The following is a 24,796-nucleotide window of genomic DNA, read 5'->3' as shown; positions in this document are numbered from 1 at the left end:
CATCCTCACATCATACCTTGAGCAAGACTCTCACTGCCTGACTCCTGGTTTCCTCTGCCATAAAAAGAGGAGGCTGCTAATGACTTCTACATTTGAAAGGTCTAGAATTCTTTGATCATTAGAGGGGAAAATCAGTCTGCTACCAAAGATTTAAAATTCTCGTTCCTGCACACACACCACACATTCTCTCCCTTGTTGGTGGCTTTCCCAGCCACTGAGGCATAAAGTTGGACCCTGGGCTACTTACTTTAGTGCCTTTCCTGGATTCTAAAATGGACCATATTTTTACCTACTCAGAAAGATTTCATTTGCTCTTTCTGAGCTTCAGTTCTTCATTTGTAAAATGAATTAACAATGCCTATGAGAATTAAAGGAGAAAATGTATATAATGTCTAGCAGTACCTGGCGTTTAACTGTTTGGTATCCTTCTCCTCTTCCCTCTACACTTTTTCTCTGTCTCTCTCTTTCACAGATGTTTTAGTTTATTTCTTTAACCTAGTGAGAGTATTATTTTAACTTACTTAAGAGCTTCTGAGTGTCAAAAACTGTTATAAGCATTTTCATATCCTTTACAGTGCCCAGTATTGCCTTGCACATAATAGACACTCAATAAATACAGAACATTGATTAACTGAAACCATCCCATCTTGGAAAGCGTAAGTTCCACCATTTATTAACTCTTGGACCTTAAGCTACCCACATAATCTCTCCAAGTTTAAATTTCCTCATCAGTAAAATGGGGATTGCACTATGTAGCTTTCAGAATTGTAATGATTATGTAAGATAATTACTATATTTAAAATAAATAGTAAGGCACAATGTCTGGTGCATAGTAGATGCTCAGTAAGTGGTAGCTATTTTTTTTTTAATTGATGACACTGTATCCTTTTTTGCCATTGAGTATAGCTATTTGAATCTCTCTTATCCTTCTTTTCTCTGGTTTTAAAGTTCATTCCACAACATCTTTTGAGAGAATGAATAAATGAATTCTTTGATTTAAATGGCCTTTATTGAATAAATAATCTCTCCAAACTTTTAGTCTTTTCTATTGCTATAGATTTTCTTAATTTTAGCTGAGATAAAAGAAAGAATAAGCATTATCCATCTTTGAATAATTATTTCTAGTGAATGATTTAGAATTCAACCAGCCAGCCTGGGCTATAGCCTCCCTAGTTTAGTTTTATTTGTAAACTACATTTTGAGGAATTCTTGTGCTCTTTAATCCTGAATTTAATCTTAAATATTTAATAAGTTAGATTTAATTTGTTATCTGGTAAACAACTGTTAGGAATGTGTATGATTATTACATTCCTAAATGTAATAGGCTAAATCCAATGTCTTGCAAGTGACCACTATTATTTCCTCAGGGTTTGAAAGATGTAATATGATCTTAACAATATAATTTTATAGGTATCTTATAAAGAAGTACTGAAACTCAAATCCAAGGCTAGGAAAATTATTAAGGCAGGGTCTGAAAGGAAATTAGGCAACGGGGTAGTAAAATAGTTTAAGTTAGGTATTTAAGACAAGGTCTTATGGCTGGCTATGTTGTTCAGATTAACTTTATAATAGTTCTGCCTTCCACTTTATGCTATATAAATATAATTCAAGTTTCATTACTGATTTAACCTTTTTAAAATTGAATCAGATGTTTAATGACATTAAAGTAAATGGTTAAAAAGGTGAGCTAAAGAAATATCTAAGACATACTATAAAGTGATAGCAAGTAGTAGAATAATATTATAACATGATCCCACATTTGCTTAAAAAGAGGTATACATGCAGATGAACAAATGTAATTAATAATAGGCAAACATGAACTTTATATTTACTATGTAGCAGGCACTGTTCTAAGTGCTATCTATGAATTAACTTGTTTACATCTCACAACAGCCTATGAATGCGGTGCTATAACTATCCCCACTTTGCAGGTGTGGATACTGAGACACAGAGAAGGAACGTTCCCAAAGTTGCACAGTATTAGATGGCATAGTGGAGATTGGAGTTTTGGCAATTTGGCTCTGGAACTGGTTATCTTAGTTACTATGCTCTCTTGCACTTTTTTTGGTGTCAGTAGACAGTTCTTTAAAAAGCATTGCATCTTCTTTTCTTTCTTGGAATATGATCATTTATCAGTGTCTAAGAAAAGCATCCCCCTGCTGAAACCTGCACATCTGCCTCCATTCTGCACAGTGAGGAGAAATTCTGTGTTATGGCTAAGTTTCTCTCCTTGCTCATGGGTTACTCCTACAAGAAGCAAATGCCCTGAAAATGCAATTTTCTGAAGCCACCTCTGCTGCCCTGACATTTTTATCCTTTGGTCCTCACTGGTAGCATGCACCGTTTGATTAGATCTCACATTAATGTGACAGCACATTTTAAGCATTAAATTCAAAGTCTGCAAAGACTTACACAGATTTTTTTTCCCTCAGAAAACAAGGACAAAAGTGAGAGTTAAATTGTTGGAATTTGTTCGGATTAGAAAACTGCTTTTTCTTCTCTTCATTCCTGGGATCAACAGTCTGCATCATTTGATGAAATCATATCCTCAGGAGAACCTAGAAAACCATCAAGAGGTCTTTTACAGAGGGACCTAAACTTGGTCCAAATTAGTTTCTCAAACTCTACTCTCTGTGAACTTGACTAGTATTTTATTTCCTCAAATATCCCCATAGAAGCCTTCCCCACCCATGGAAATGTATTGTCCTTCATGTCAAAATGAATCCCTCAAAATTTCCCCCCGTTTGTTTTTTTGTTTTTTGTTTTTTGTTTTTGTTTTTGTTTTTTTCCCGTACGCAGGCCTCTTCACTATTGTGGCCTCTCCCGCTGCGGAGCACAGGCTCCGGACGCGCAGGCTCAGTGGCCATGGCTCACGGGCCCAGCCGCTCCGCGGCATGTGGGATCTTCCCGGACCGGGGCACGAACCCGCGTCCCCTGCATCGGCAGGCGGACTCTCAACCACTGCGCCACCAGGGAAGCCTTCCCTCAAGTTTTAATGTTTATTTTCAAGAAGATATTTATTAATGGGACTAAGTAACCCTTAATAATAAGCTCCATTACAATGTAATGTGGTACCACAAGGAAAAGATGTCATTTTACAATTAATATGACTGATAATTCTGTGTGTGTTGATGATTTGAAGAGACAGTGGCTCACTATTTCTTAAAAATATTTTACAGTGCTTAAAAAGTAACCTCGTTTTCTTTGGAGAATGAGGGAAGAAATATGTCTAAACTTTGCCTGTGAATAAGCTTGAAAACTAATCACTCTCAATTACTACTCTGAAATCCTTAGAGTCTCATTCATTCAGACACAAGAACAGGAGGAAAGAGTCCATTGATGTGAAATCAATATCATCTCGAGGCAGTGATGGTAAGTTTTTCAGATTTCCTTGACTTTAAAGTGTAGAAAATGACACAGGAATATATTTAAGAATTCCTCAGCATATAAACAAAACCCCAAGGAATAGGATTACAACTAAACTGGCTTTTTTCCTGTAGATGGAAAAAATTTTAGGCCTTTTTATTCTTTTTTTACTTTTTATATAGTCTTTGCCTTTTCTGTGAAATGACTCCATGCTTGTTCCTTTATGGCCTAACGTGTGTTAGGCCACATAACCACTAGAGCAGCTCAGTTTCAATAGCTAGGTCACTCTTAGCTGCTATCCTTCAGGTCCTTCAGGTCACAATGGGAAACCTGAGCCTGAGAGAAGTGGCTGAACTAGCAAGGACCAAAGACTCTAGGGATAAGATGTATAATTCATAGAGGAAGATGGATAGACCACAAGGCATGCAAGGGATTGGGACCAAGAACGTGAAGGAAGAAAATGGACTGAAATTTTTCCCGATGGGCTGAGGGTGTAGATAGATGAAGAGGGTATCCATTTTAGAGGATAATGGATGAGGGCATTTCAACTGGATTAGTTCAGTTTTCAGAATAGAGTTTGAGATGGGATCATCCATTCTCTCTCCAGAGCATGGGAGAAGTGAAGGCTGAAGAGTATAGAAGGGCAGCAATGGTGGCTGCTATGGCAGTGGAGATGGCTACAAAGATGGCTGACTGGCAGGCAGGCTCTGCTGACATCAGCTACATTAAGTTATCAGCTCTATAACATGCGAGTTCTATTCCCTCCTGCCTGCCTCTCAGGGAGGGGTAGGAAGATCTGAGGAGAACAATGCTTTTCAAATAAAGCTTCTACCTTTTGGATTTTGAACCACATGTAAAGATAGGACATTTTAGATGGAGAGGATAATGGGTGAAGGAATTTCAACGGGATTAGCTCAGTTTTTACAGATGAGAGCTAGACCCACCGTGGGCTCCTGGTGCTAAGAACCTAAAGTCTTAGGAGTGCCCGGCCCTAACTCAGAATAAGAGGGGCTCATTCTTCTGCCCACCCCACCCTGGCCACGGATCGTGCCTCCCCTCCTACACTACAGTCATCCAGTTACCCGGCCTGTGGCTGAGGACTGAAAGTGACGGAACTGCCCAAGTTGGGCTTTAGTGACTTACGGGAAAGTAACTCCTGGGGGATCATTAGGCTGTTGGGATGAGGCCTCCGGATCCCATCAACCTTCTCTGAAATCCCCCTGTGGACCTGAGACTCATAAAGCCTTCCTGTCATCAATGTTCCAGGCCAGACCACCCTTTCCAGTCCCTGGCAAGTAGTGGCTGAGCTCTCAGCCTTTTAGGACTAAGAGATGGGTGAATTCATTGCTTTATGGGGAGCAGTGGAGGACAGCAGTCCTGTGGGAATCAGGCCCCCAAGTCCGTGCAGGGTTCCTTTGCTGCACTTCAGCGCAGCTGAGCCACTAGAACCAGATACAACTTTCTTGACTTCTCTCCAGCACCAAGCCTACAGAATCGTCGCTACCCATCCATGGCAAGGATCCATTCCATGACCATCGAGGCTCCCATCACAAAGGTGAGTAGCAGCTGCTGCCCCGACTCTGCAATCAGGGCCACTGAACACTAGGCTATATTCTGGAGATAACGTGATGAATGGCGTACTAATACCTATATCATGGAGTTTACAGTCTAGTAAAGGAAACAGATATTAAACAAATAAACACATAATAAATACGTAGTTATAAATTGCAATAACTGCCGTAAAGGAAAACAACAGGTTTCTATGAGGGAAAATTAGGTTAGGGCCCTAGTTTGGTTGGGTGAGAGGGCTGGTCAGGGAGGGTCTCTCTGTAGAGGAAGTAATGTTTGAAGTAAGACCTGAAGGATACAAAGATGTTAGGAGAAGAGGATTCTAGGCAGCAGGCACAGCAAGGCATGAGCACTGAGGTGGGAAAAGGAGGGAATGGAGCAAACGAGGACCTGAAAGAAAGTCAGGTGTGACTGGAGCTTGGAGAGCAGAGGGGAGAAATGGTGACATGGAGTTGTGCCGGGCTCAGTTCATTCTGGCCAATAGAGCTGTAATAAGTTTATATTTTAGTTCATGTGCAACGGAAACCACTGAAGAGTTTAAAGTAGGGGAGTGACATGACCAGATACGTTTATTGAAAATAACACCAAGCTGCCATGCAGAGAATGGACTGGAGATGGCAAGAGTGAAAGAGAAGAGGACAGTTAGGGACCTTTTCCAGAATTCTAAGCAAGAAATTGTGTTAGCTGTACTAGAATTAGAGCAGTGGAGGTGGAGAGAAATGAGTAGATCAGGAAATATTTGGGGGTAAATTCAGTTCGTCTTGATGATGAATTATACTGTCAGGTAGGGAGAGAATTGAGGGAAAGTGATATGTCAACCAGGGCCTCCCAGGGTTTTGGTCTGAGCACAAGATTAATATCTTTTTTTCACGGCAATGTAGAAACCAGAGGAGTACAGCTCTTGTCTTTCATTTTCTGTTTGGTTTACTTGCTTGCTTTGCTTTGGGAAGAGGAGAGCAAGGTGTGAGTTTAGTTTTGGATATGTAAGTAAGATATTCCAACAGACATGTCAAGCAGGCAACTGAATATATAAATCTGAAAGTCAAAAAGGAGTTCAGGGCTGGGATATAAATTTGAGAGTCCTGGGCATGTGGATCGTATGTGTCCAAAGTCCTGGAAATGAAAGAGCTCATCTCTGAAAGGACTGTAGAGTGAGAGGAAGGCCCAGCACTAGTCTGAGGAACTGCAACCTGTAGAAGAGAGCTAAAGGAGAAGGATCAGCAAAGGAGCCTGAGAAAATGTAGTCCCTGAAGTAAGAGAAACACTGGGATAGGGTGGGATGAGAAGCATGCTTCAGTATAAAGAGGGTGGTGCCGTGAAAGCACTGGTCATTTTGAACAGTAAGATGTGTTATCATCTGATTTCTTTTGGATTCTAGGCACATGAGTGAGTTTTGAGAAGAAGAATCCTAATGTCCTCAAATTGATTCTTTCTCTCTCTTTACTTCCTTAGGTTATAAATATAATCAATGCAGCCCAAGAAAACAGTCCTGTCACAGTAGCAGAAGCCTTGGACAGAGTTTTAGAAATTTTACGGACCACAGAACTGTACTCCCCTCAGCTGGGTACCAAAGATGAAGATCCCCACACCAGTGATCTCGTGGGAGGCCTGATGACTGTGAGTGATGAGGAAAACCCAGAAATGCAGGACAATGTTAAGTGCACTCCAGAGAACATGTAACATGTAACATATAAACTGTTACCTTTAGGTGTAGAAATACGTGCTGTATGGGCTAACATCAGCATAACCAGAAGCAGTTGCAGGAGCACAAATGACTAATTTGTCCTCTGAATTTGTACTACAGTAAGGAGTAAATAGTTGATTGAAGGCTAAATATCACAATGGAGCCCTTTTGTACTTCTTTCCCTTGACCTGGTACAGTATTCCATTGAGGGTTACGGCTAGGATTCCTTGGACCTCAGGCTCTTTATATAATGAAAGCGTTGGTACTTAGATGACAGCACTAGTTTCCAAAATCTTAGCTGTAGAATTCTTTCTTTAAATAAAACCTTTATATAGAGTTCCCTTTACAATCAATAAAAGCAGAGTGGAGCTGCTGTGGCTCAGTATGGGGAGGGGAGGAGGAGCCGCCCCATGCTGGCACTCCAATACCACCATTTGTAACCACTAAAAGTAGCTTATTTCTAAGGAGTCATCCTGTTCTAGTGTTTTTGCTGTGATCTATTTGGCTGTAATCATAATCTATCAGCAAGTGAAGAAAAATGAGAAAATTCAAATTATTCATTTGTGCTCCCTATTGGAGACTGAAGCTGGAAGAATTCTTTGGGAGAAAAACAAAGTCCAAGAGTCATCGAAGAGTTTTACTTTGAAGTTTTCTGTCTAGTCCTGCCACCAAATGCTGAGTGTTGACTGGCTTTCTGGTCCATCCTCCTTGTTCCTACTAAAGGCTTCTGGTGAGCCTGTAATTTGAGTGACCTCCTGATCCTTTTGAGCCCCTCGGCTGGCCTTGGTTGCCCGATCCCAATGCAGTGTAGACTTTAGTTCTAAAGAACACTGGCAAGGTGTGTGTGTGTTTGCCATCTGCAGCAACATGAATGGACTTAGAGATAACCATACTAAGTGAAGTAAGTCAGACAGAGAAAGACAGATATATCAATTATATGTGGAATCTTAAAAAGTGATACAAATGAACTTATTTACAAAACAAAAATAGACTCACAGACATAGAAAACAAACTTATGGTTACCAAAGGGGAAATGTTGGGGGGAGGGTGGGTAAATTAGGAGTTTGGGATTAACAGATATACACTACTATATATAAAATAGATAAATAACAAGAACCTACTGTATAGCACAGGGAACTATATTCAATATCTTGTAATAATGGAAAAGAATCTGAAAAGGTATATATATATATCTCCAAATCACTTTGCTGTGTACCTGTAATTAACACAACATTGTAAATCAAAAATACTGCAATTAAAAAAAAAATAGAACACTGCCAAGGGTCTGTCAGGAGGCTGGCCACTGCAGAGCTGCAGAACCATTCTGGTTCCTAGAACAAGTTATCTGCCCTCCTTTCCCCTGCTGCCATACCATGTTGGGCTTCCTCTCCAGGAAATGGTGTGAGGAACCAGTACAAGATTCCCCCTTTTATATGTAGCATTAGGGAAGAGAAGAAAGAAAGATTAAGAACAGAGGAGTTCCTTGTGATACCTGCCTTAGAGGCAGGAAGGTTATGGCCATTGTTACTTATCAATTTATCCAGTTTTGAAAATTAAGCTCTTGGCCTAAATATCCAGAGTGTGACTTCAGGAGAGCCCTTCATTAATACTTTAAACCTTAGCACATACTTTCTGAGGATGACAAATAAGCAATTACAAATGGCTTTTAAGCAGAGGTCTAAATAATTAGGTACTCGGGGGTAGAAGGTAGAGGGCAGGAAAATGAGATGCAAGAACAGCTGGGGACTAAAGTTCACGAGCCTACTAAATGGCAGAACATCGAAATTCTGTTCACTCCCTTATGCTGCCCTTCCAAAGACCTCAAATCCAGAAACTTCCTTTAAAGGCTAACAGTGAAGCTCATGTTATAAGACAGAAACTACAGCTGGAAAAGAGTTAATTTAGATGTTAGTCAAAAATTAGCCCAACCTTTTAAAGGCTTTACATTAAATCATCCCCCAGATGTGGCCCATAGCTTTGGCTCCCCAGGATGCAAATCTAAGAACACAAGAATAACACAGTCCTGGTGAGGGTAATTGGGGTCCTTTCAAATTAACAGGCACCCGAAGCAAGATCACTTCTGTGATTTCATTATGTGGCTTCAATATGCAACAAGAGAAAGATGGCATGAGAACAGAGCTAACTCACAGTTCAGGTGTGAGACTTGAATGCAGTCATAGCCACTTAATTCTCAATTCTCCATCTCCTGGGGCTAACAGCCTTGGAAAGGAGAGTATCCACTGTTTTGTAGCCATTGTTCTCACTTGATTTTGAGCTTCAACTTGGAGTTCCAGATTGACTGGGTTATTCAGGATTCAAATCTCTTTGGCTAATAAAAGAAATGAGAGAGTAATGATAATGGCATATAAAGCATGCTTCTCATAGCATCTTTCTTTATTCCAGGATGGCTTGAGAAGGTTGTCAGGAAACGAGTATGTGTTCACCAAGAGTAAGTTGTCCTCTATCCACTTGTCACTGGTAACCTGTCTCTGGCCTTTTGTCTTCCTCAGTGTTGTGATTATTGTTTGGGAAGGGCCTTGGTGATACTTTCTATTCGTCTCATTGGAGTTTAAGCATCTCTATGGTCTACATTTGAAACCAGGTCTCCTAATATAAATTACTTCTCTGAGCGCTGTCAGAATAAGAATTGCAAATCTCTCTATATTTAAACAGTTAAACTGAATTATTTTTCTGTTGGGGGGTCCTGAAGTTTAATAATGTAAGAGAACCCTGAAGGGAAAATCTTCTTACCCCTGGAAGTTCAAGACTTTCTTTCTAGTAGCAACCATGAAGATGACAAATGCTTAGCAGCACTCAAGATTCCACAGTTACCCACCCTTCCTGCCCCATCTGTTTGCTCAGATGTGCCCCAGAGTCACAGTCACCTTGGGATGCCAGTAACCATCAACGATGTCCCCCCTTCTATCGCTCAATTACTTGATAATGAGGAAAGCTGGGAGTTCAACATATTTGAATTGGAAGCTGTGACACACAAAAGGTATGTGGCTTCTCTGGCTGTAGGCAGGGGGAGGATTGATGGACACACTCAAGACTTTCACATCTGGAAACTTTGAGGGAGATGTGAGTCCTTGCCACAAGTGACCTCCCAGGTTCTGCTTTTCATGCCATGCTGGAGGAGTGTCAAATGCGCAGAGAGACTGTGGCCCCTTGAGTGAGCTCCTTTATGGAGAAGAGAGTATTGGAGGCTAAGATGTGGGATCAGCCTGGTGATACCCAGGATGCAGAAATACTGAGTGTCTTCTTCAGATCTACCCAGGTCATTCCTTTGCGCCAGTGAGCCAAGAGTTCTAAGTATTCCTAGCCCCAAACTTGTTCAAGTCCCACCTTACAAAATGAGTTTGAGAGCACTGTAGACTTTTCTTTTGATCCATCCTATAGGCAGGGGAAAGATTAGATAACACAGAAAGTCCTCTTCTATTACAGAAGTCCATTTTCTTCCAGGGGTGTTGGATATGAATGATAACTATAAATAAGTAACTTAATTCTAAATGACATGCCTTTGCTGAACCCACACAAGCCATTCCTTTTGTCCTTAAGCTCAGTAACTTCCTCAGGGGACACAGGAAGTACAAAGGTTACGTGGAAGCAGAGACAGGGACTGTCAGGGACCTCTCGGTTGTTAGAGCCACTGAAGGGCAGATGACTTAAGACAGTCTAGAAGTCCTTTGGATTAACCACCGTGAGGCACCTAGTTTTAAAGAAGTGGCTAGTGAGGAGGAGATGCTCTATCACCTTCTAATTTGGAGACGACATATTTTTATACCCCTGTGCCTATGAAGCATCAGGAAAGAAATGACTCAATTTCCCAGTAGCTTCAAAGAAAGCAGCTTCTGGAGCGGTGAATACAATGAATCAGAGTTTTTTCCCCCCGTTTTCCAGGCCATTGGTTTACCTGGGCTTAAAAGTCTTTTCCCGGTTTGGAGTATGTGAATTTTTACACTGTTCTGAAACTACCCTTCGGGCCTGGCTCCAAGTGATTGAATCCAACTACCACTCCTCCAACGCTTACCACAACTCCACTCATGCCGCTGATGTCCTGCACGCCACTGCCTTCTTCCTCGGAAAAGAAAGAGTGAAGGTAGAATTTTGATATCACAATCTAGTTACCTGCATAGATTTTAGAGATCTAAGAACTCAATCTTAATAGATATGTTAGGCAAACAACTATTTTGGAACCAATTTTGACAGAGTTTTTGAGCTACCAAACTGGTCCTTTTGGTGTTGTAAAGACATGGCATTTCCTCCTAGCCCTCCCTTCCCACAAATGCTTAAAATAATAATTTATGCCACTGTAGAGACTCTTTTACATGTCTGGCTGATCCATGAACCCATTCTCCAAATGTTCACTAGGAGCCCTTTGGGTTAGAGGACAGAACTTAATTATTAGAGCAAATGGTTACTAGGTCTGGAGGTTAAATTTTAGGATCAGAATTTTGTCATTGGTATATTACAATCCAGACAGTAGTGAGCCGTTCAGCATCCTACTGATTTACATACATATACATGTGTGTTTTGTGTAGGTATGAATGTGTGTATCTGTATATTAATGACTTGTATAATTCTGCAAGAGTTCCAAGTTCCTTAGTCTTAGAAGTCAATACTGTCATTACAGGTGCTGATTTGTAGGGCAGTCCTATGTATACCCCACGGATAGCTGGCAAAAGATCCCCATCTCCCCTCTTCCCCAACTACCATCACTTTCACAGTGAAGCTTGTAATTCCTTGGCTACAATTAGAAGTGAAGCTTAGAATATAGATACCCTTGGGACAAGTGCTGTATAGAGACAGGTTCACATCAATCTGCAAATGCTTAACATTCAGTCATTTTCTGACTTAGTCTTAAGACCCTAGGTACTTAAGGAGACAAGTGGTAGTGGGATAGGTAGACAGAGCAGAAACGGCACCAAAATGGGGAGGGCGAATGTTCCCTTCTCAGTTTTGCCAAAGACTGATCCTGGCATTTACTTTCATCAGCAAGAAAGCAGAGTGTCATTCAAGAATGATGGTTTGGGCTTCCCTGGTGGCGCAGTGGTTGAGAGTCTGCCTGCCGATGCAGGGGACACGGGTTCATGCCCCGGTCTGGGAAGATCCCACATGCCGCGGAGCGGCTGGGCCAGTGAGCCATGGCCGCTGAGCCTGCGTGTGCAGAGCCTGTGCTCCGCAACGGGAGAGGCCACAACAGTGAGAGGCCCGTGTACCACAAAAAAAAAAAAAAAGATTGATGGTTTTGAAGATTTTTGTCTCCTACTTTTAAAAAAGGTGATATCACAGGTGATAACAGCCTATGTTTCTATAGTGCTTTTCTTTGAGGGGCTAAGATACTTCCAGATTCCTACTCCAGGTTCACATTCCTCCATTTTACGTTACATGAGATATTATATACAGCTTAGGTTGCACACTGCCAAATGAGGACAGGACCTGGGCATTAACGCTGAGACCAAAGTGACCTATAGGCATTGCAGCCTTGAGTTAAAGATGAACCCCACTTAAGCAGAAGCACGCTAGAAAAATATAGATTAAATGCTTGAAAAATTATGGAATGCTTAGTCACTTTATTATCTCCTTTCCTCTCCCTCCCCTAAAATAAGAAATTTTCTTTAAATTGTTTGTTCTGCTAGCACATTCAGAGTCTGATTGAATTCTCAAATAGCAGCAACACAAACAAGTCGAAGACTAGATACAATATGCTTATAATCCAAAAGACATTTTCTAAGAGGCCACAGAATCAGAAAATTTAGAGCTGCAAAGAACCCTGGAGAATTGGGCTGGAAGGGACTCCTGAGGTCAGAGGTTTAGTAGCAGCCCAAGATCACTGGTTAGTCCACCACGAGGCGCTTCGAGTGGGATTTATTCCTGAGGTGTCTTTCACCAGACCTGCTGCCACTGACAAAGAGAGTCAGAAAAATGTTTTTACCAAATATCCATGTCATCTGTCACCCCTAATTTCTTTATAAGGCTACAATTCTTAATGTCACTATGGCATAGCTCCACATCCTCAACCCAGCCATATAGATAACATGTCCAGAGCGACATTCCCCTTCAATTTGTTGCACACCCTATCCCCTTCCCACTCTTACCAGTTCCCAAGAACCACTGCAAGTGGAGAGATCAGGACAGCCAGAATTCTTTTGTTATTCTCTGAGTGACTATTTGTCCTAGAAAAGGAACTGTTTGAAAGGCTAATCTAGAATGGAGTCCATTCTGGCCAGTCTGCTTCAGTGTGATCCAAATCTATTCCTGCTGGTTAAAGGAGGAAAAAACTATACAGAAATGCCTGCACCTCCAAGGCTTTGGGGAACTTCTCCTGCCGTGGGTTTGGTGGGGAAGTTTTCTTCCACAGACAGTCCCTCCCTGCCATGGGAAGAGCCTTGCTTCTCCCATCTGCTAGTGAGCAGCCGGATCTGCTTTCCCTGCCTCCCTGCATTTCTTATCAGACATTGCATTATTAGACAGTGCCCACCAAAACTGCAGGGCATGGCCCTTTATTGGTATCTTTGTAAAAGCTCCAGGTCTAAATCAGTGTAAGTTGGAAGGAAAGACATGTCTCGTCTAGTGCTATTTGTTGTCTATTCCACTTACTTGAATCTATGTCATTGAAGAATTTAAAAATAAATTGGCCCCATACTCCAAACAAGATTGAACATACTCCAAAGTTTGGCCCTCATGGGTCCTCACTGCACAGGTAGAATCAGCGAGAGTGGAGGCCAAGTCAGGGCAGCTCTGGATTCTGACTGTACCTGTGGGTTACCATGGCCTCTCCTAACCAGCAGCAAAAGGGGGCTAGGCATGTTTGCTTGCCCTGGGCATTACAAAATCAGTCTCTGAGAAGAGCCGAAAAGAATGGCAGCAACTGCTGTCCCCCCTCAGGAAACCGGTTCATGTGGACTAGAGGCAAGCCAGGATTGCCCACCAGCTCCAGGAGGTCAGGATTGGAAATGGAAATGGCCTCCTTCTGGTAGGGACAGCTTTCAGGAAGGTTTTCAGGGCTGAGCTTCAGATTCACTGTTCCTTACCTATTAGCATCTGAGAAGCAGCTTGCAATTTTTTCTCCCACAGCCTAGGAAAGCAACTCAGGAAAACCAAAAATCATGCCCACCCCTCCAGCCTCATCCTGGGGACCAGTTTCCCCCTCACTCACTACCCTTCAGCCACAATGATGCTCTTTAAGTTTCCTGAATAAGCCACTTCGTTTGTTTCACATCAGGAGCATCATGTAGGCTGATGTTTCTGCCTGGATTTCTCTCCCTTGCCATTTTTTGCCTGGCTAATTCCTGCTTATCCTTCAGGTTCCAGCATAAAAATCACTTACTTAGAGAACCCATTCTTGCCCACCCTCTGGACCTGCATTGTCCATAAGTAGCCATTTGCCACATGTGGCTACTTACATTTAATTAAAATTAAATAAAATGAAACATTCAGTTCCTCAATTGCACGCACATTTCAAGTGTCCAGGAGCTGTGACTAGGGATTACGATATTGGACAGCCCACGTACAGACATTTCCATCACCACAGAAAAGTTGAACGGACAGCACTGCCCTAAACTAGATCAAGCCTCATGGTTACACTCTCAAACCACCTGTACTTCCCTTCTTAACCCATCTCACTGTAAGTTAATTTTGTTTGTGTGTTTCCTTATTTGTGCCCTCTCCAGTAAACTACCAACTCCATTAGTGCAGGCTATGCCAGTATAATTCATCACTGTAACTCCAGCACTCTGCCTGACAACTGGCACCCAGTAAGCATCCAATAAATGATAACTAAAGGAATGAATTCATAAAGTACAGTGTCTCTTATATAACAGTAGCCCGTTTGACAACTTCCTCCTAAAGCTGTGAGCTGAAAAAACATTTGTATCCCCTGATGCTCTGGTTTGTGTTCTTTAACTACATAATGACAACGTTAGAAAGAGGGTCTCCCTTTTAGCCTTTCCCACCTGCTAGCCCAGAGCTGAATTGTGTTCTTCACTGTAACAGCCCCCTTACCCTCAGTTTTCCTGGGAAAATTCTTCTTGTCCTTGATCCTCTTGCGTTGCTTGGCTGTAATCCTTTTATCTTTGTGTGAAGAGTTTTGTTGTATCTGTGCCATTTACTGCCATACTCTCAAAATCTTTTCAGAAGTAGGCAAATAAAGTAACACTTGTGATCCTAGGCCACTTTTTTCTCTATCCACTCACAGAAGAGAGTCATGGCAATATGCCACACAGCATACGTTTGAAAAGGCCTGTTTGGCATCCTCCTGCAGAAGAACTAGAGTGGATGAACTCTGGAGAAAGAATTTAGGTATCCATTATAACTGCTACTCAGGTTTCTGTTTCCCTCCAGGTAATCCACAGTACGGCAAGGTGATGTGATATACCCTAGGTGGCCTCTTAACTTCTAGGAAGTCAGAGAAGGACCCCCTGGCTCATCCCCTCCAGAGAGACAGGGATGAGTGTAGGTCTCCTACGTCCAGTGGGTAATGCTCAACCTTGCCTCCCCCTGACCCCAGGGAAGCCTCGATCAGCTAGATGAGGTGGCTGCCCTGATTGCTGCCACAGTCCATGACGTGGATCACCCAGGAAGGACCAACTCTTTCCTGTGCAACGCAGGCAGTGAACTCGCCGTGCTCTATAATGACACTGCTGTCTTGGAGAGTCACCACACAGCCCTGGCCTTCCAGCTCACGGTCAAGGACAGCAAATGCAACATTTTCAAGAATATTGACAGGTTTGTGTGCTCGGGCTCTTGTGCTCAGGTTTGTAAAATGTAAGTGGGAAACTCAGTTTTCCCTAACTTCTCCAAGTACTTAGTTTCTTCTTAGGGGGAAGGCTGTACTGTTTTATCAACAGTAAAATAATAACCTTATAAACTGAACTGTACTTTTTAGACTGTTCATCTTTTTTTTTTTTAACATCTTTCTTGGAGTATAATTGCTTTACAATGTTGTGTTACTTTCTGCTATATAACAAAGTGAATCAGCTATATGTATACATGTATCCCCATATTCCCTCCCTCTTGCGACTCCCTTCCACCCTCCCTATCCCACCCCTCCAGGTGGTCACAAAGCACAGAACTGATCTCCCTGTGCTATGCGGCTGCTTGCCACTAGCTATCTATTTTACGTTTGGTAGTGTTTATATGTCCATGCCACTCTCTCACTTCATCCCAGCTTCCCCTTCCCCCTCCCAGTGTCCTCAAGTCCATTCTCTACTAGGTCTGCATCTTTATTCCTGTCTTGCCACTAGGTTCTTCATGACCTTTTTTTAAATTTTATTTTAAATTCCATATGTACGTGTTACCATACGGTATTTGTTTTTCTCTTTCTGACTTACTTCACAGTATATGACAGACTCTAGGTCCATCCACCTCGCTACAAATAACTCAATTTCATTTCTTTTTATGGCTGAGTAATATTCCATTGTATATATGTGCCACATCTTCTTTATCCATTCATCTGTCAATGGACACTTAAGTTGCTTCCATGTCCTGGCTATTGTAAATAGTGCTGCAATGAACACTGTGGTATGTCTCATTTTGAATTATGGTTTTCTCTGGGTATATGCCTGGTAGTGGGGTTGCTGGCTCATATGGTAGTTCTATTTTTAGTTTTTTAAGGAACCTCCATACTGTTCTCCATAGTGGCTGTATCAATTCACATTCCCACCAACAGTGCAAGAGGGTTCGCTTTTCTCCACACCCTCTCCAGCATTTATTGTTTGTAGATTTTTTGATGCTAGCCATTGTGACAAAACTACTTATTGTAGTTTTGATTTGCATTTCACTAATGATTAGTGATGTTGAGCATCCTCTCGTGTGTTTGTTGGCAATCTGTACATCTTTGGAGAAATGTCTATTTAGGTCTAATGCCCATTTTTGGATTGGGTTGTTTGTTTTTTGATATTGAGCTGCATGAGCTGCTTGTATATTTTGGAGATTAATCCTTTGTCAGTTGCTTTGCTTGCAAATATTTTCTTCCATTCTGAGGGTTGTCTTTTCATCTTGTTTATGGTTTCCTTTCCTGTGCAAAAGCTTTTAAGTTTCATTAGGTCCCATTTATTTTTATTTCCATTTCTCTAGGAGGTGGGTCAAAAGGATCTTGCTGTGATTTATGTCATAGAGTGTTCTGCCTGTTTTCCTCTAAGAGTTTTATAGTGTCTGGCCTTACATTTAGGTCTTTAATTTATTTTGAGTTTATTTTTCTGTATGGTGTTAGGAAGTGTTCTAATTTCATTCTTTTATGTGTAGCTGTCCAGTTTTCCCAGCACCACTTCTTGAAGGGGCTGTCTTTTCTCCATTGTATATTCTTGCCTCCTTTATCAAAGATAAGGTGAACATATGTGCATAGGTTTCTCTCTGGGCTTTCTATCCTGGTCCATTGATCTATATTTCTGTTTTTGTGCCAGTACCATACTGTCTTAATTACTGTAGCTTTGTAGTATAGTCTGAAGTCAGGGAGCCTGATTCTTCCAGCTCCGTTTTTCTTTCTCAAGATTGCTTTGGCTATTCGGGGTCTTTTGTGTTTCCATACAAATTGTGAAATTTTTTGTTCTAGTTCTGTGAAAAATGCCAGTGGTAGTTTGATAGGCATTGCATTGAATCTGTAGATTGCTTTGGGTACTATAGTCATTTTCACAATGTTGATTCTTCCAATCCAAGAACATGGTATATCTCTCCATCTATTTGTATCATCTTTAATTTCTTTCATCAGTGTCTTATAGTTTTCTTCATAAAGGTCTTTTGTCTCCTTAGGTGGGTTTATTCCTAAGTATTTTCTTTTTGTTGCAATGGTAAATGGGAGTGTTTCTTAAGTTCTCTTTCAATTTCTCATCATTAATGTATAGGAATGCAAGAGATTTCTGTGCATAAATTTTGTATCCTGCTACTTTACCAAATCATTCATTACCTATAGTAGTTTTCTGGTAGCATCTTTAGGATTCTCTGTGTATGATAGGTATCATGTCATCTGCTAACTGTGACAGTTTTACTACTTCTTTTCCGATTTGGATTCCTTTTCTTTCTTTTTATTCTCTGATAGCCATGGCTAAAACTTCCAAAACTATGTGGAATAATAGTGGTGAAGGTGGACAACCTTGTCTTGCTCCTGATCTTAGAGAAAATGGTTTCAGTTTTTCACCATTGAGAACGAATTTGGCTGTGGGCCTTTCATATATTGTCCTTTATTATGTTGAGGTAGGTTCCTTCTATGCCTACTTTCTGGAGCGTTTTTGTCATAAATCAGTGTTGAATTTTGTCAGAAGCTTTGCCTGCATCTATTGAGATGATCATATGATTTTTATCTTTCAATTTGTTAAAATGGTGTACCACATTGATTGATTTGCATATACTGAAGAATCCTTGCATTCCTGGGATAAACCCCACTTGATCATGGTGTATGATCCTTTTAATGTGCTGTTGGATTCTGTTTGCTAGTATTTTGTTGAGGATTTTTGCATCTATGTTCATCAGTGATATTGGCCTGTAGTTTTTTTTGTCACATCTTTGTCTAGTTTTGGTATCAGGGTGATGGTGGCCTCGTAGAATGAGTTTGGGAGTGTTCCTGTGCTATATTTTGGAAGAGTTTGAGAAGGACAGGTGTTAGCTCTTCTCTAAATGTTTGATAGAATTGGCCTGTGAAGCCATCTGGTTCTGGGCTATTGTTTGTTGGAAGATTTTTAATCATAGTTTCAGTGTCAGGGCTTCTGATTGGTCTGTTTATATATTCTATTTCTTCCTCGTTCAGTCTCGGAAGGTTGTGCTTTCCTAAGAATTTGTCCATTGCTTCCAGGTTGTCCATTTTATTAGCATATAGTTGCTTGTAGTAATCTCTCATGATCCTTTGTATTTCTGCAGTGTCAGTTGTTACTTCTTTTTCATTTCTAATTCTGTTGATTTGAGTCTTCTCCCTTTTTTTCTTGATGAGTCTGGCTAATGGCTTATCAATTTTGTTTATCTTCTCAATAAAACAGCCCTTAGTTTTATTGATCTTTGCTATCATCTCCTTCATTTCTTTTTCATTTATTTCTGATCCGATCTTTATGATTTCTTTCCTTCTGCTAACTTTGGGGGGGTTTTGTTCTTGTTCCTCTAATTGCTTTAGGTGTAAGGTTAGGTTGTTTATTTGAGATTTTGTTTCTTGATGTAGGATTGTATTGCTATAAACTTCCCTCTTAGAACTGCTTTTGCTGCATCCCATAGGTTTTGGGTCATTGTGTTTTCATTGTTATTTGTTTCTAGGTATTTTTTGATTTCCTCTTTGATTTCTTCAGTGATCTCTTGGTTATTTAGTAGCATATTGTTTATCCTCCAAGTGTTTGTATCTTTTACAGTTTTCCTATAATTGATATCTAGTCTCATAGCGTTGCAGTCGGAAAAGATACTTGATTAGATTTCAATTTTCTTAAATTTACCAAGGCTTGATTTGTGACCCAAGATATGATCTATCCTGGGGAATGTTCATAAACACTTGAGAAGAAAGTGTATTCTGTTGGTTTTGGATGGAATGTCCTATAAATATCAATTAAGTCCATCTTGTTTAATGTATCATTTAAAGCTTGTGTTTCCTTATTTACTTTCATTTTGGATGATCTGTCCATTGGTGAAAGTGGGGTGTTAAAGTCCCCTACTATGATTGTGTTACTCTCGATTTCCCCTTTTATGGCTGTTAGCATTTGCCTTATGTATTGAGGTGCTCCTATGTTGGGTGCATAAATATCTACAACAGTTATATTTTCTTCTTGGATTGATCCCTTCATCATTATGTAGTGGCCTTCTTTGCCTCTTGTAATAGTCTGTATTTTAAAGTCTATTTTTGTCTGATATGAGAATTGCTACTCCAACTTTCTTTTGACTTCCATTTGCATGGAATATCTTTTTCCGTCCCCTCACTTTCAGTCTTTATGTGTCCCTAAGTCTGAAGTGGGTCTCTTGTAGACAGCATGTATATGGGTCTTGTTTTTGTAACCATTCAGCCAGTCTGTGTCCTTTGGTTGGAGCATTTAATCTATTTACATTTAAGGTAATTATCAATATGTATGTTCCTATTACCATTTTCTTAATTGTATTGGGTTAGTTTTTGTAGGCCTTTTCCTTCTCTTGTGTTTCCTGCCAAGAGACGTTCCTTTAGCATTTGTTGTAAAGCTGGTTTGGTGGTGCTGAATTATCTTAAATTTGCTTGTCTGTAGAGGTTTTAATTTCTCTATCGAATCTGAATGAGATCCTTGTTGGGTAAAGTAATCTTGGTTGTAGGTTTTTCCCTTTCATCACTTTTAAGTATATCCTGCCACTCCCTTCTGGCCTGCAGAGTTTCCACTGAAAAATCAGTGGATAACTTTATGGGAATTCCTTTGTATGTTATCTGTTGCTTTTCCCTTGCTGCTTGTAACATTTTTTCTTTGTATTTAATTTTTGATAGTTTAATATGTGTCTTGGCATATTTCTCCTTGGATTTATCCTGTATGGGACTCTCTGTGCTTCCTGGACTTGATTGACTATTTCCTTTCCCATGTTAGGGAAGTTTTCAACTATAATCTCTTCAAATATTTTCTCCGACCCTTTCTTTTTCTCTTCTTCTTCTGGGACCCCTATAATTTGAATGTTGGTGCGTTTAATGTTGTCCCAGAGGTCTCTGAGTCTGTCCTCAATTCTTTTCATTCTTTTTTTTCTTTATTCTGCTCTGCGGTAGTTATTTCCGCTATTTTATCTTCCAGGTCACTTATCCGTTCTTCTGCCTCAGTTATTCTGCTATTGATTCTTTCTAGAGAATTTTTAATTTATTGTGTTGCTCATCATTGTTTGTTTGCTCTTTAGTTCTTCCAGGTCCTTGTTAAACATTTCTTATATTTTCTCCATTCTATTTCCAAGATTTTGGATCATCTTTACTATCATTACTCTGAATTCTTTTTCAGGTAGACTGCATATTTCCTCTTCATTTGTTTGGTCTGGTGGGTTTTACCTTGCTCCTTCATCTGCTGCATATTTCTGTCTGCTTATTCTGTGTACCTTACTGTGTTTGGGGTCTTCTTTGTGCAGGCTGAAGGTTCATAGTTCCTGTTGCTTTTGGTGTCTGCCCCCAGTGGGTGAGGCTTGTTCAGTGGCTTGTGTAGGCTTCCTGGTGGAGGGGACCAGTGCCTGTGTTCTGGTGGGTGGGGCTGGATCTTGTCTTTCTGTTGGGCAGGGCCGCATCCAATGGTGTGTTTTGGATTGTCTGTGAACTTAATATGATTTTAGGCAGCCTCTCTGCTAATGGGTGGGGTTGCATTCCTGTCTCACTAGTTGTTTGGCATGGGGCATCCAGCACTGGAGGTTGTTGGCTGTTGGGTGGAACTGGGTCATAGCATTGAGACACAGATCTCTGAGAGAACTCTCGCTGATTGATACTACGTGGGGCTGGGAGGTCCCTGGTGGTCCAGTTTCCTGAACTTGCCTCTCCCACTTCAGTGGCTCAGGCCTGACACCAGGCCGGAGCACCAAGACCCTGTCAGCCACATGGCTGGGGTAGATACCCCTAGATGAACACTTGTGGGAAGAGCTCAGAATTATCAAGATAGTGGTCTTGGCAAGTGAAACCACAAGAGAAGAGGCCCGTGCTATGCCTGGTCCTGCTGAGCAATTTTCACACTTCAGCTTATTCTGGCAACAGGGCGACTGGGTTGGCGACGTGAGGCAGGACGGGGTCCGTGAGGTGGGTGGTGCTCAGCTGCTGTGCAGCCTGCAGGGCCTGGTCGAAGCCCTCAGGGAAGGCCAACAGCGGCCAGAACTCTGGCCTCCTGCAGCTGCGGCCTCTTTGGGGTTTCCCTCCCGGCGTCACGTCGCTCTCACTCCTACTTTGGCGGCCGTGCCTTTACCCTGAGCTGCTTCACAAGGCGAGCACTGCCTGCTAAATGTTCACAGGTGCTGCAAGAACATCTTCATAAAGATGTACACAAACGTTGACCACATAGGTTTCTTTGATGTGCAGCCAGCCCTCCTCCATTCTCTGCTTAGACTGTTCATCTTTTTAAACTCCATCTGGTCTTCAGTGAGTTCATGAAAATGTTTTATACACTGCAAAGCACTCTATAAATATTGATTATACTACTAACAAATATAGCAGATATTTTTATCCTCTCAAAAGGACATCCTGTCTTTGGTGTAACCTGAGGAAAATGTATCCTTACCCATCTTTCCCCAGCTCAATTTTCGGTCACTTAAAATCCTAACTCATGAGGAGACAGTGTTCCATGCTCCCAGCAGAGCTCCTGGAGTCCACAGGGTAGGGCAGGTTTCCCCCTCTGGTGAGTTGGCCAAATGTGAACAGATAGGAGCAATTCCTCTTGCCAGCCACCACCCTGCCATCAAGCTATGAGTATTTCCTACATAGCAACAGCCAGGCTGGAGTGCAGACCCCTGAGAAAAGGCAGTATACAGGGAGCTCAGAGCTTACTCAAGCCTCAAGGATGACTTGTCAACATGAACCTGAACCCATCTGTCTGGTCTCCAGAAACCTGAGAAAATATGGAGACCAGTTATTCCACCTTCAACTGAAGGCTTCATCAGTATCAAGTATTGTTTTTGAAACTTTCATAGGAAGAATTCTTGCCAATAGCCAATTTTATTCAGTTCCCCATTCTGGCTCTTGAAGTTAGAAAAAGATGATAGGAACTGGGTGATTTTGAGCAGGGTTATTGCTCCTTCCATTATAACTTTTATCTAATTGCAATCTAGAGAAGAGCTCATTATTTGGAAAACTTTCTTCCAGTGCCATCATCAAAAGAAATAATGACACTTCTCTGTAACAGGAATCACTGTGTCTGCACTGAATGCCATGGGACAGCTCACCAGGTTGCTGTACTAGCCTTGTAGGGAAAGAACTTGTCATTTCCTTTCACTTCACTATTTTGATATTGCCAAGGGAAGGTAGAAGGGAATCACCTTGTGAAATAAGTACCCTTGGGACACTTTTTTTTTTATATACTCATAAATCATATGAAGGTCAGCTGTCACTGGGGAAAATGGAATAGTGTCACCAAGTCCTGGCTGAGTAGGAAGATGAGCAGGTAAACTTTTTTGTGATCTTCACTCATTAACTCTGTGCCCCTAGCTTCCTCCTAGATTGTGGGAAGTGTGGTGAAATGGTAGAACAGTTCTAATTCGGGACATGATGTGAACAAGGCGCTTTGTCTTCTGGTTATTTTAGGAACCATTATCGAACACTGCGCCAGGCTATTATTGATATGGTTTTAGCAACAGAGATGACAAAACACTTTGAACATGTGAACAAATTTGTGAACAGCATCAACAAGCCAATGGCAGCTGAGGTAAGCATTTCCCATGTAATAAGATACACCAGAGCCTACTCTGGCCTCAAAGCATTTTCTCTCCATCTTGAATGCAAGATGGTTATTTGCTTGGAGTTGGTAAAGAAGGCTGAAAGTACTGGTCACTTGTTTTCCCTAAGGACAAGAATAGATTGAGAGTGTCCACAGTAACTCTGAGCTCCTTGAAAGAAAGGCCCTGACTGAGATAAAGCCAGCAGTGACAAAAGTAGGCCCAAAGTTTATGATGAAAGGAGCCTGCAGACAGCAGAGACTGGAATAAATGGTGTCATTTTAGGGGTTTCAGAGCCTTTCTAGTTCTCTGGTCTTTGAGCTCTTGGGAGACCTCAAAATTAGATGTTTTAAAGAACTATAATCCTGCTGATGTGCATTAAAAGCCTGTCAGTATCTAAAGACTACAGAAAGTTAAATTGGGAGCGACTAGTTGAAAACAAAAATACAAGTCTTTCTCCTTTTTAAAATTTACTGATGTGCCTTAGACCTGCCTTAAGGTCCCTACAAACTTGGGTTTTAAGAACATGGACATAAGTTCACATCTCTTACTGTTTAAAATGAGATCAACTGCCCTCTTATACTGTAAGGCTGTTCATAGCCCCATAAAGTTAGAAAAGCTTTTCATTCATTCCTGTATGAGGGTTGCATATGTGGATGAATGAGGAATGGTTGTCTTAGATGTAACTTGATGATCAGTAAGGAAACTATCTGTGTAGGACCCATCACATGACCAGCCTGGATGGAGGAACAGTGTCCACCTCACCTGTGTTCTGCTCCATCCCCCAGGGATTCCACAGCACAATGCCAGGACCCTCTCCTTCCACAGAGGACTTATGGGAGCAAGGATCTGGGGGTTTAAGAGGGGGAAATTAAACAGAATCATAGAATTTAGAGTTGGGAAGGTCATCTATCCAAGTAAGCCCCCAACTCTGTTGAGATTTATGTACTGCAGTAACTATAGCAAGCAGTATCTTCCCAATGGTAAGTAATCAAAATACCAACCTTCAGAATATAATTCTGCCCATTGATGGTTTAATAGGTCCAGTCCCAAAACAAAAAAATCCTTAAATGTCATACAGTCCTTCAGCTTGGCAGAGCTCTGGAGAGCTAATTAGATGTTTACACAGTCAGTTCCATGGTATCTTTGAAATCAGGGAATCGTAGTCTTCTAGGTTTTGTATAATTGACCTGTTGTCGCATTTACATAAGCCTACTCACAGACCTGTCCACTTGGCTCTGGACCGCTGACATCCATCACTAGGTAGGTATTAGTGTACAACCAGTCTTTCTAACATGGCTGAATATACCTGCTCCTGCCCTGGCCCGCTTTCTGCTCCTAGTACCCCCAATACTTACATGTCTCACCCTCCCTACCACCCAGCCAGAAGAGCAGCCTGGAAAGCATGAGTGGACACATACCTGAAGAGAAAGAACAAAATGGGAGGAGGTGGGTAACTGGGGGTGGGATAGAAGGTCACAGGAGAGAGGGAGCTGTCAGGCATATTAAGTAGAAAGAAATCAAGAAATAATTGAAGGGTCACATGTATGTGGCATTTCCCCATCTTTAATGTATTAAGAAAGTGGAATTTGTGCTTTTACACATTTCCTGATAAAACTGGGAGAAAAGCTCTCCTTCCTTAAGATTACATACCAAATCATTAAAAACAAAACAAAAACCTGCTTTGTAGCAGCTACCTCTGGGGAAGAGGATGAAAGTGAGGTTGTGGAGGGGTGATGATAGGGACTTCGGCCTTTTAAGCTCTGTGTGTTTGTATTGTTTGACTGCTCCCCGTCCCCAAGAATATATCAATGTATCATATATGGAATTAAGGATGGGAAGGCCTCCTTCATCAAGTCTCATGCCTAAGTT

General features: G+C 41.3%; 1 protein-coding gene across 3 annotated transcripts in view; it reads left to right on the top strand.

Annotated features, from left to right (window-relative positions):
• Positions 1 to 24,796, top strand: part of PDE8B (phosphodiesterase 8B) — a 386,263-nt gene that overhangs the window by 354,340 nt on the left and 7,127 nt on the right. For all 3 annotated transcript variants that reach the window (XM_027100776.1, XM_027100775.1, XM_027100777.1), the window contains 8 exons: positions 3,295 to 3,372; positions 4,845 to 4,921; positions 6,388 to 6,552; positions 9,023 to 9,068; positions 9,482 to 9,617; positions 10,520 to 10,718; positions 15,129 to 15,346; positions 22,794 to 22,914. In XM_027100776.1, coding sequence (XP_026956577.1) covers positions 3,295 to 3,372; positions 4,845 to 4,921; positions 6,388 to 6,552; positions 9,023 to 9,068; positions 9,482 to 9,617; positions 10,520 to 10,718; positions 15,129 to 15,346; positions 22,794 to 22,914 — 1,040 coding nt within the window. The remainder of the gene's footprint in view (positions 1 to 3,294; positions 3,373 to 4,844; positions 4,922 to 6,387; positions 6,553 to 9,022; positions 9,069 to 9,481; positions 9,618 to 10,519; positions 10,719 to 15,128; positions 15,347 to 22,793; positions 22,915 to 24,796) is intronic.

Source organism: Aethalodelphis obliquidens, unplaced genomic scaffold, assembly GCF_003676395.1.
Source record: "Aethalodelphis obliquidens isolate GAN/ISIS:26980383/991018 unplaced genomic scaffold, ASM367639v1 scaffold4, whole genome shotgun sequence".
Lineage (NCBI taxonomy): Eukaryota > Metazoa > Chordata > Mammalia > Artiodactyla > Delphinidae > Aethalodelphis > Aethalodelphis obliquidens.
This window is presented reverse-complemented; position numbering and strand designations above follow the sequence as displayed.